The sequence below is a fragment of the Erpetoichthys calabaricus genome, chromosome 4 (assembly GCF_900747795.2).
Source record: "Erpetoichthys calabaricus chromosome 4, fErpCal1.3, whole genome shotgun sequence".
Taxonomy (NCBI): domain Eukaryota; kingdom Metazoa; phylum Chordata; class Cladistia; order Polypteriformes; family Polypteridae; genus Erpetoichthys; species Erpetoichthys calabaricus.
This window is the reverse complement of record NC_041397.2, coordinates 3,045,206-3,057,964: the sequence shown is the minus strand read 5'-3', so window position 1 is coordinate 3,057,964 and position 12,759 is coordinate 3,045,206. Positions and strand designations below refer to the sequence as shown.

The 12,759-nt window shown below is 39.9% G+C and overlaps 1 protein-coding gene across 1 annotated transcript in view; it reads left to right on the top strand.

The window, feature by feature from the left end:
* The window catches only part of rabl3 (RAB, member of RAS oncogene family-like 3), a 43,514-nt gene extending 34,121 nt beyond the window's left edge, over positions 1-9,393 (top strand). Inside the window, exons 7-8 of the mRNA XM_028799229.2 lie at positions 4,575-4,613; positions 9,035-9,393. Coding sequence (XP_028655062.1) covers positions 4,575-4,613; positions 9,035-9,100 — 105 coding nt within the window. The 3' untranslated portion in view covers positions 9,101-9,393. The remainder of the gene's footprint in view (positions 1-4,574; positions 4,614-9,034) is intronic.
* The last annotated feature ends 3,366 nt before the right edge of the window (positions 9,394-12,759 follow it).

Here is a 12,759-nt window from a genome sequence, read left to right as displayed (position 1 = left end):
CACATAAACACGAAGTGTCTGCTGCCTGGCAGAGTTGGCAATAAAAAGAACATCGGATATCCGGTATACATGCAACGGTAACACTTTAGAGCAGCGCTTCCCAAACTCGGACCCCCTGTGGCTGCAGGTTTTTGTTCCAACCGGCTTCTGTTTTTAATTGGACTCCTGTGCTAATTAAAGTGATGTGTTATTTGTCAGATTCTGTGTTTTGGGAACAATATAGAACTTAGAAAAATAAGTTTGGCAAAAAAAAATTAAAATGTACTAAGCAGTTATATGGGAATAATGTGTTTTGTTCTTTTTAACAATATTTTCATCTTGATTTTCATTTTACTTTTCCAGGTGTTCTAATTGTTTAATTACTCTTACTAAGTAGTGGGTCTGACGCTAGAGTAGTTGCGGCCTTTGATTATTCAGTGTTATTTGCCTGGGGGTCTGCTCTGCTCTTTTTTAGTCATCATTAATAAGGTACAACGAAGGGGGAGAACTGCACAGAGAAAGGGCAAAATAGAATGAAATCAACAAGAGAGAGTTAAGCATTTAAATCTATAGCAAAAGCAGAAATGTTTCTGAATGTCTTATAAATGTCAAAATCCATGCTGCTGTGCTTTTCTAAATGTAGAATAAGAGAAAACAATACCAGCAATTTAAATGTGATCATTGTTATCAGATGTTATCACTGAATATGAATCTGGTTTGAACAAAAACCTGCAGCCACTGTGGGTCCCCAGGACCAAGTTTGGGAAGCACTGCTTTTAGGGCTGCAACTAATGATTATTTTGGTAGTCGGCTAATCGTTCAATTTTTTTAACGATTAGTCATGATTATTTCATGCCTGACTATTTTGATGCCTGTGAGTTGTGTTTGCACAGCCTGTTCTGGGCTCCAGTGCACGTCTTACCTCATCTGCTCACGTCTGTCCACCTGTGAATGTCACCCTAATGTCTCTGCATTAACACGACTGAACTGAATAATAATCAAATTAAAATAACAACCAGTGAAACATTAATTTGAAAATAATCAGATGTTTTATATTAGTGTGACCATCACAATAAAAAAGAAATACATTAAACAATACAAACTAAAGTGCTCATAGTCTTTAAACAAAAAAAGTGCATTTAACTTAACCAAAAATGGCCACTGGTGTGTCTTAAAGTTTATAAAAGATTCAGTTCCTATATTTCTGATGGCAGTGCAGGGACGTGAGCATTTCGACGTGCTCTGGTGTGAGGCTGGCTCTCTTCTTTGAGACGATGTTCCCAGCTGCTGAGAAGATTCGCTCAGAGGGAGTAGAGGTAGCAGGAATACACAAGAATGATTTTGCAGACAGAGAAAGATGTTTTAATCATCACACTCTGAAGGAAAAGTGTTGTAGCTAATTACTGATATACTCCCAAACACAAGTTACCTAACGTTAGTTAGAGAGAGTTTACTATTCATATGAACTCAAATATTATATGAAAAAAGAAGACAAAAAACTAGGATGGCTCAGCTACTCCTTTTCACTCGTTTACTACAGTATAGCGCCAAACACGTTAGCAAACATAACTGAAATTATATTCACTAAACCCTTAAACCGCCGCAACTTGCTAGAGTCGGTTTCCAGTGCAATCTGGAAGCACGCCGAAGTCGAATGTATGCGGCGACGTACATTCGTTGAACTCCGCAACCAGCTAAAGTTGCTCCTCAGTGCAATTTGCCAGCACGCAGGGGGCGAGTATATTCGGCGACCACCATCTACTCTAAGTACCATGATGTTCCAAAAATGATGGATGGATTAAAAGGCAGACGTCTGTATGACCATCAGCATCAAGTGACTCCGTGAGAACCCTAACTACAAAGAGGACTATTTCATTTATGTTAGGTGGAATGCCCAGAGGGGACTGGGTGGTCTCGTGGCCTTTGAACCCCTGCAGATTTTATTTTTTTCTCCAGCCATCTGGAGCTTTTTTTTGTTTTTTCTGTCCACCCTGGCCATCAGACCTTACTCTTATTCTATGTTAATTAATGTTGTCTAATTTTAATTTCTTATTTTGTCTTTTATTTTTCTTCATTATGTAAAGCACTTTGAGCTACTTTTTGTATGAAAATGGGTTCAATCTTGTGCACCAATACAAGTAGAATTGCATTTTTCTCTGCTGCAAGGCATGGGTGCCCAACTCTGATCCTGGAGCGCCACAGTGGCTACAGGTTTTCATTCTATCCATTTTCTTACTTAGTGACCAGTTGTTGCTGCTAATTAAATGCATTTCATTGATTTGCTATTTAAGACGGAGACCCTTTAAATCAGTGAGGAGCACTGTCGGTGGTCCCGGTGTGCCACAGTGGCAGCAGGTTTTTCTTCTAGCCCAGTTACTTCATGAGAAGTCCTGTATTGCTGATGAAGCACTTATTGCTCAAGTGACATTTTCCTTCTTCATTTTTGCACCCTTATTCGCTCATTTCGGTCTTAAACAGCTGCATTCAGTGTCTTTAATGGCTCCTTATTATCAATAAGATGCAAATGACAAAGGAGCCAGCAGTTCTCCATCTGACTTGTTTCCTTTTACTATTTAGTTTAATAAAATACTTGGGTGAAACTGATCAGAAAGTGAAGAACTGAAAATTACTCATCTGTTTTACACTTCAATTAATTTGGATAATATCATTAGAATGACCAGACATTGCAGAGTTATAACACTAACAAGTGTAAGGGACACCCAGCAGCCCCAACCAGCCGGGACATCCAGGATGTGGAAGGTTGAGGGAAGGCGGCTTGTTTAAGACACTGCCTCCCCTGAGACATTACATTAGAACATTAGAACACTCGAGACGAGGACAGGCCATTCAGCCCAATAAAACTCGCCAGTCCTCTCCACTTATTTCTTCCAAAAAAACATCAAGTTGAGTTTTGAAAGTCCCTAACGTCTTACTGTCTATCACATTACTTGGTCGCTTATTCCAAGTGTCTATCATTCTTTGTGTAAAGAAAAACTTCCTAATGTTTGTGTGAAATTTACCCTTCACAAGTTTCCAGCTGTGTCCCCGTGTTCTTGATGAACTCATTTTAAAATAACAGTCTCGATCCACTGGACTAATTCCTTTGATAATTTTAAACACTTCAGTCATGTCACCTCTTAATTTTCTTTTGCTTAAACTGTAAAGGCTCAGCTCTTTTAATCTTTCCTCATAACTCATCCCCTGTAGCCCTGGAATCAGCGGAGTTGCTCTTCTCTGAACTTTCTCCTGTGCTGCTATGTCCTTTTTGTAGTCTGGAGACCCAAACTGCACCCAGGAATCCAGATGAGGCCTCACCAGTGTGTTATAAAGCTTGAGCAGAACCTCCTGTGACTTGTACTCCACACATCAAGGCGCTATATAACCTGACATTCTGTTAGCCTTCTTAATGGCTTCTGAACACTGTCTGGAAGTCGATAGCTTAGAGTCCACTATGACTCCTAAATCCTGCTCATAAGGTGGACTCTCGATTTTCTGACCGCCCATTGTGTATTCAAACCTAACCTAATTTTTACTTCCTATGTGTAATACTTTACATTTACTGACATTAAATTTCATCTGCCACAAATCTGCCCAAGCCTGTCTGCTATTGTGAATTTCCCATTGGGATTAATAAAGTATCCTATCTATCTATCTATCTATCTATCTATCTATCTATCTATCTATCTATCTATCTATCTATCTATCTATCTATCTATCTATCTATCTATCTATCATATAGTGCCTTTCATCTATCTATCCATCCATCCAAATGGCAGCTTCCTTGGAGTACAGCGGTGCCCCAGAACTTGGAGTTCTGTATCTCAGCCCCATTGGGTGCTGTGAATGCACCGGAGGACACGAGGTATCCGCCCGACCTGGAAGTGCTAGAAGGCCATGTGGGTGGAAGAGCACAAGCACTTCCGGGTTGGACAATATATAAAGGGCCACCTTAAATCCAGTCGATGAGCCAGAGTCGGGTGGAAGGTGGACAGAGTTTGCTGGGAGGTGTGGAGGAGAGAGAAAAAAAATAATTGTGGGCAGTGTTGTTTCTTTACTGGTGGCTGTGGTGGTGGAGAGCACTGTGAAGACTTCTTGGTATTTTTAATTTGTGTCCTCAGTGTCTGTCTGTTGGGGTTTGAGGAGCGACAGTGCCCTCTAGTGTTCGCACAAGTCATGATATTAAATGAGACTTGCTGTCAGCAAGGATTGTTTTCTAACTAAGCTTCAGCCGTCTAGGACTGACGTTGATCACCCTTGCTTTGTATGGTATAATGACAGTAACAAAAATTGAACGATATTTAACCCTAAAGCGCAAAATAGGTCTAAAAACTCAACGTAGGCCTGGGCCTGAAACTCTCACACAGATCTGGGACCTGTACCTATGAGAAAGCCCAGGCCTATAAATTCCATTGGGAGAGGGGTCGTGTTCCTGCCTTGTGCCTGGGGTACACTTCAGCACCCCCATCCCTGTTGGAGTTGGATTTGCCGGGTTTGAGAATAATATATGAAAGTTTTTCTTCTTTTCATCTGCTTCATGTCGTTCTCTTCAGTGTTCATAGTTTGGTAGAGTCACCTTGTCGTGTTTTATTTTTCAGGTCATTGAAAAACGGTACTTCACCAGAGATGGAAACCAGGTTAGTTTCTTTAGAGTTTTGCTTATAGGGATATTAGGGGGCTTCACTCGCCAACCTCGCCGTTGTGAAGAGGGGGACTGAATGCACCCCAAGGAGATGCGGCCGCTCCACCGAAACCCCTCTTAAACGGTGATACAATGGGAAACAAATACAGTTGTTTTATTTACCTCCTCTTTGCTCGATCAGTTGCTGGCTTGCTGCTGCTGTGCTGTGTGATCTGCATCTTGTGCGACGCTTGTTCAATCTCTTTTCGCTGTTCCGTTATTTCACCGAGTAATATTTTCCATTTGTTTGCGCTAATGCGATCTTTACTCAGATTTTTTTGAGACTTTTGAATTTTCCCACTTTCATTGCCTCTAACCTGCTCTGCATGTGTATCGCACCAACGTTTTTTAATTCTTTACGACGTTCTACTTTGTCTTTTTCCGGTCCCGGGCATGATTAAGTCTCTTGGCACAACGTCTAGCCTCGCTTAAGAGCTGAGAGCACAGGAAGTTTGTCTGCCAAAAGCATTCCAACAACTGAGAGGTTAGATGACCATGGGCTTGTTTGCAAAAGTCACTGTCTCATGGGACTTGCTTCCAAAGGTTGTAAGTATGACGTGACTTGGACCGTCTCGCAGGACGTGAAAGTGTCTCTCTTCAAATGGTCACGTCTCGTCCCGAGATTTTTTTTAATAATAGAGACATGTACGATAGTTTTGCTTTCAAACCCTGCGGCAGGCAGTAAGCACTGGAGAGCCTTTACTACTTGCCCGCCACATTGTGAGTTTGTGGTCACTCATAACCGTAAGCACACACCCTCATGATCCTGTCAGGAGTCAGATGAGTATAAATTTAGCCATCAATAAATCAAGGAACTTCTCACCATTGTTGCTCAGTCTTTGTCCAGTCTTGTAATGGCAGTGAAAGGTGTTCTCCAGCAGACTTTTTTCATGCCACTTGATCCGTACGCACTGTGGGGGTGTTAAAACCAATTTCCAATCTGACACAGAATGCTGACACCTCATACTGTGCTCTTTTGCTTGAGCACACTGAAGTCATTAACACTGGAGAGGAAACCAAAAGGTAAAGCTGTGTGTTTTTGTGGCATCAAGAAAATTCAATTTACATCCATCTACGGTTAGATCCTGAATTGGATTAAAATGAGTTTAGCTGTGTATTTTGAGATACCTGAAAATTAACTTGACATCTTAAAATGCTTTTCGGGTATCACAAAATGGCCAGGGGTTTCATTTATAAAACTTTGCGTGGATACGATACGCCAAAAAAACAACAAAATGCACGTGCCAAGACAAAAAAAAAATCATATTTAAAAAATTAGCATTTGTAAAGTTCTATGCAGTTTCCCCTTCTAAATCACAATCATCTTGCACATCTGCGTATATCACAGGTGTCAGACTCCGGTCCTCGAGGGCCGTAGTGGCTGCAGGTTTTCATTCTAACCATCTTCTTCATTAGTGAGCCGTTTTAACTGCTAATTAACTTCTTTTGCTTTAGTTTTATTTAACTTGACTCAGGCCCCTTAATCGTCTCTTTTTCCTTAATTAGTAGCCAAACAATACTGAGACATCAAACAAGCCACCATATGACAGAAAAAACACAAAAATCAACAGATTTGGAAATGTCTGCTGTGGCAGAATGAGAGCAGCAACAAGCCGTGGAATTAAATAACAGGTTTAATTAACAGCAAGAATCAGCTTCTCATTAAGAGACTGGTTGGAGTTTGAAATCCCAGTTTAGCTGCTCATCTGTTGGCTCGTTTCACGTCTCATTTCTGTTTGGCTGCCATTTAATGAAGAAACAAATCGATTCAGAGGACTGAATCCTTAAAAACAGGGCTATTAAAATGAAGGGAAAAGGAGTTAATTAGCAGTGAAAGCTACTCACTGATTAGGAAAAGGGTTAGAATGAAAACCTGTAGCCACTGCGGCCCTCCAGGCCAGGAGTTCGACACTCCTGGCGTATATGAACGCACCTCGAGCCCCGCCCGTTTCCACCCTGAAACAACCATATATGGACTATGCTAATGAACCTCATACATATGCAGCAGACCAGCCTCTCATCGACATGTCCAGCCACCTCCAATTGCACTTAAGGAGTTTTGTGTTAGGCTCTGAACTGCATTGTAACACCTCTCCTCTGCACTCTGGGGGGCCATGGAAAGGCATCTGAGCAGGTGGGCACAATCACCTGGCATATGTAATGACATAATCGCTGTTATAATGAAAAGTATAAGCCACGGATGACGAAATCCAGGCCTGGTGGGCTGCAGTGGCTACAGGTTTCCTTTCTAACCCTTTTCTTAATCAATGCCCAGTTTTCACTGCTAATTAACTCCTTTCCCCTTCATTTTAATAGCCTTGTTTTTAAGGATTCAGTTCTCTGGATTGACTCATTTCATCAGTCAATGGTAGCCAAACAGAAATGAGACGTGAAATGAGCTGACAGAAGACCAGCTAAACTGGGACTTCAAACTCCAACCAGTCTCTTAATGAGAAGCCAATTCTTGCTGTTAATTAAGCCGGTTATTTAATTCCACGGCTTGTTGCTGATCTCATTGTGCCACAGCAGACATTTCCAAAACTGTTGATTTTTCTGTTTTTTCTTATGTAAGAACACCATCAAGATGGTTTGGTGACCTGAGAGATCAACCTTACTGAGACCTTCACCTTTCTTGATTGTCAGGTATTGTGTGACGGGCCACAGGTGAGCTGGTCCTGTGGCGGCTCATTTTGTGTCTCATTATTGTTTGGCGGCTCATTAAGGAAAAAGAGACAACTAAGGGTCCTGAGTCACGTCAATTTAAACTAAGGCAAAAGAAGTTAAATAGCAGCAAAAACTGGTCATTAATGAAGAATGAAAACCTGCAGCCACTGCAGCCCTCCAGAACTGGAGTTCGACACCCGTGCCTTAGAAAGCTGGGAGTTTGGGCCTACCAGTAACACTTCAGTTTTATTGGCATTAAGTTTGAGAAAGGGGTTTGACATCCATAGTTTAAGATCAGTGAGTGTGCTGGGAGGTGAATCTGTTGGGGAGTCATGTGTACTAAGATAGAACTGGATATCGATGTCCACAGCCTGGTCATTCTAGCCCCCCCTCAATCATCCCCTGTCTCTCTCACCCTTTGAACACCTATCAGCTCATGTGTGGTTAGCACACTGGTGCGAAAATGGCTGCCATCACATCATCTAGGTTGATGCTACACATTTGTGGAAGTTAAAGCAGCTCCCCACACACTGATGTGTTTTGAATATAAAAGTAAAGAATTACTATTAATGTCAGTTGGATTAAGAGAAATGGACGCTTTGACTTACATGGACCTCTCTGTACTGGTTATACTCGGGGGGGATGCTTGCTGTTTGTTGCATCTTTTCATCTTCCTTTGACTCCAAGTTTTTCTGGAAATATACGTCAGTAAAGTTTGAATGTTGCTTCACTGAACCGTGCCATGCTAACTGATATCTTCTGCCCAGTGTGTTTGTCTGAGTCCTTGCTGATTTGTTTAGCTCTTTCACACACAGCGCCCTGGCCTTGTTGGAGTGTCTGTTATGTTGGTTGAGGTGCAGGCTGAGGCTCGTTCTGTTAGAATTGTGCAGCGCTGTAATGAAGTGCCGTCTTCTCGCCCCAGCTTTGGTTTTAAAGCTGAAGTTGCCAGACTCTATTGCTCTGATTTGGGGCAGCGATAGACCCTTGTCCCCTGTAAAGGTGTTCTTGGCCAATGTGCTTGATTTGATTTGTCTGCTTCTGATATCAGAATCAGAATCAGAATCAGAATCAGCTTTATTGGCCAAGTATATGTACACATACAAGGAATTGGACTCCGGTTTTACCTAGTATTGTCCCTGATGCTGTGAGATTGACTTAAGTGTTCATGAGAGTGATGGCCTGAGGAAAGAAACTGTTCACATGTCTGGTAGTTTTGGCGTACAGTGCTCTGTAGCGCCTACCAGAGGGAAGAAGTTGAAAAAGGTTGTAACCAGGGTGTGATGGGTCTGCAATGATGTTTTCTGCCCGTTTCCTGACTCGAGATCTGTATAAGTCTTGAATGGAGGGCAGATCAACACCAATGATTTTTTCTGCAATCCTGACTGTCCGTTGAAGTCTGTTCCTGTCCTGTTTTGTGGCTGAGCCAAACCAGACTGTGATAGATGAACAGAGAACAGACTGGATATTAGTGATATTAGTGATGAGTGACTGTCATGGAGTACATGCAAGTCAAGGCTAACAATTTAGGCATTTCCAGGATTAACTTAACTGCCAATATAAAAAGAACCTTAGAAGTCAAAGTGCCTTTGCAGTTGTAGTCTATTTTTTAATAACACTTTCATCAAACGTAATACATGTGAAGTTAGACCTCCCTGGTTATTTTGATCCTATTGACTTGAAGTAAGTTACGTTCATATGATGTTTCCATTGCAGATGCCCGGGTTTTCAGACAGAAAGCGTTTTGGTGCAGGAAACTTCAAGAATCTACATTACGACTAAAGACTACGATGGACGATCTGAAGAGGGCTGGACGCTGGCAGATTCAACTTTCATAGAACATTTGCACTGTATTTCTAATGGGAGTCCATGTAGGACCTTGCAGGTAAAGAAGTGTAAGGTGTGTGTTGTCATGCTAAGGTTATCTGTGTCTCTGATATCTCAAGAGCGGTGTTCCCATCCTTCACTTTGACAGGCCTCACTTTTGAACAAACTTGTGATCTTTTACTTTTTAAAACAATCAACTACTTGAATGAAAATGTGCAAGATATTTACAAATAAAATTTTTATTTATGTTTGTCTTTGGCATCTTTGTGTGTCTTGTTCAGAATGCATTTTTTTTCCAAGGATTTTGTTTAATTTACTGGTGAAAATATTAATTATTTCTTTATTGATTGATTGATGGAGCAACCTTCCCATTATGACTGAGTACGAGTCTGTCCTTTGATTGGCTGGTTTTGTCTGTGGTTGGGTTCTGCTTTGCACTCCTGTGACCGTAAACTGATTGAGATGATGATTAAGACATAGTGGTGCTAGAAAAGGAGAGTGACTAGGGGATGAGTGATGAGGAGAGATTCAAAGAGCCGAGCCTTTACAGTGATGAAGAGGAGACCTGACTGAAGTGTGCAAAATGATCAAGGGGATTAGTGTAGTGGATCAAGATGGTGACTTTAAAATGAGTTCACCAAGAACACGGGGACACAGTTGGAAACTTGTGAAGGGGAAATGTCACACAAACATTAGGAAGTTTTTCTTTACACAAAGAATGACAGACACTTGGAATAAGCGACCAGGTAGTGAGGTGGACAGTAAGACGTTAGGGACTTTCAAAACTCGACTTGATGTTATTTTAGAAGAAATAAGTGGACAGGATTGGCGAGCTTTGTGGGACTGAATGGCCTGTTCTCGTCTAGAGTGTTCTATCTATCTATCTATCTATCTATCTATCTATCTATCTATCTATCTATCTATCTATCTATCTATCTATCTATCTATCTATCTATCTATTAATTATATAGTGCCTTTCACACCTGTCTATGTAATTTAATGATCCTGCCAACTATACTAAAATTAAAATATCTATCATATAGCGCGTGTCACATCTATTACATAGTACCTTTCACATCTAGCTATCTGTTATATAGTGCCTTTCACATCTATCTATTTATGTAATTTAACTCCATCTCCCATGGAACCCTGTGGGGAAAATGAAGCACCGTTGTCAGCCAGGGATGCTGCCACCAAGTGTCCTGGGGGAGATAATGAGACGCCCATGGTTGCTCCCCTGGAACATATATAGAAGGGGTGTCCCGGCTGGGCATGGGACTCAGTCGCCCACCACACAATCTATCTATTATATAGTCTTTCCTAACTCTCATATTGCGCCTTTCACATCTATCTATCTATTATATTGCGCCTTTCACATCTATCTATTTATGTAATTTAATTATCCTGCCAACTATACTAAAATTAAAATGTCTATCAATCTTTCTATTATATAGTGCCTTTCATATCTATCTATCTATTATAAAGTGCTTTTCACATCTATCTATTATATGGTGTCTTTCACATCTATTTTATCTATTATGTAGTACCTTTTACATCTATCTATTTATGTAATTTAATAATCTTGCCGACCTATCTATCTATTATATAGTCTTTCCTAACTATCATATAGCGCCTTTCATATCTATCTATTATATAGTGCCTTTCACATCTATGTAATTTAATAATCCTGCCGACTATACTAAAACTAAAATCTATCTATCTATCTATCTATCTATCTATCTATCTATCTATCTATCTATCTATCTATCTATCTATCTATCTATCTATCTATCTTATCTATCTATCTATCTATCTATCTATCGAGAAAGCAGAAAAAACATTATTACCTGTAATGATTATAAGTATCCATCTATCCATCCATTATCCAACCCACTATATCCTAACTGCAGGGTTGCGGGGGTCTGCTGGAGCCAATCCCAGCCAACACAGGACGCAAAGCAGGAAGCAGACCCCAGGCAGGGCGCCAGCCCACCGCAGATGATTATAAGTATTTAACTCACAAAATACCAATAACTGTATTTTGTATTAATCATGCTGCAGAGAACTATATGTTTCTATATTTCTATATGATTTGATCTGCATTTAGGTAGGAAAGAAATTATGTGTATGCACAAAATATGAGACTGATTTAATTCTTCTATGTGAAACAGAACACCCTGTGATATTATAATTCCATGTGATCTTTCTTTACTCTTGTTTAATATTATAAGAAAACAAGTCACTTATGAAGTAATAAATAAGAATTATTAATCTAATCAAACAAATATAATCTAATGAAGATATTAAAATTAAAAAATGTAATCTCTTTATAACTAATGCAATGAACTTTAAGAAAACTGCTTAAAATGGGTTTGTACTGAGACGGGCACATTCTTTAGATAATGAAGGCGCCTAGTACTGTTAGTTTTCCTGTACTCCTATGCCATAAATTTAAGATGTCCCCTAATCTATGGATGACCTCAAAATGAACCGTTATGTTTTTTTCTGTTCTCTCTTTAGCTAAATGAACAAGCTATGTGATAAAAAAGGGGGAAACAGTTTTTTCTTTTGCAGTCTGCCCACATTCTCCAGCAGGGCAGTCTCACAGTTTTTTTACTTACCAAGAATAAAAGAATAAAAGAAATTGTTTTTTATTACAAATTGGTTTTAGACTCCCGTTGTTGATTTCGACTTCAGCGCTCACACTATCTATCTATCTATCTATCTATCTATCTATCTATCTATCTATCTATCTATCTATCTATCTATCTATCTATCTATTATATAGTCTTTCCTAACTATCATATAACACCTTTCATATCTATCTATTATATAGTGCCTTTCACATCTATGTAATTTAATAATCCTGCCGACTATACTAAAACTAAAATCTTCATCCCTTGGGATTAATAAAGTATCTATCTATCTATCTATCTATCTATCTATCTATCTATCTATCTATCTATCTATCTATCTATCTATCTATCTATCATATAGTGCCTTTTATATCTATCTATCATATATTCAAGGTGGATTCTCCCCCTAATGTTTGATGCATGCTCTGACTTCATCGAGGACATGGGGACACAGCTTAAACTTGTTCAGGGTTGATTTCACACAAGTTTGAGGAGGTTTGTCTTTCCACAGAGAACCACAGACACTTGGAATAAGTGACCGAGTTATGTGACAGACAGGAGGACTTCATGGACTTTCAGAACTCGACTTGATGTTATTTCAGAGGAGTTAAGTCAATGGGACTGTCAATCTTTGTTGGGCTGAATGGTTTGTTCTTGTATAGTGCGATTGGTTAATCAGATTCTTTATTTTTCTGTACATAATATTTGTTGTTGCTGTTTTGTTCCCCACCCAAGCACTGATGTTATTAGAGTTATTCAGGCTGAATGCTGTAAAGCCTCTCATTACATGTCACACAGAGTCTAACCTTAGTTACATTAAATTCCAAGCCCGAGCCACACTTGTTGATAATTCTGCAACAAGAACACAATTGGAAACTTGTTAAGAGTAAATGAAGTTTTCTTTCCACCGAGAGCCACAGATACGTAGGATAAGTGATCAGGTAGTGTGGTTTCGTAGAACTTCAGGGTCTCTCAAAG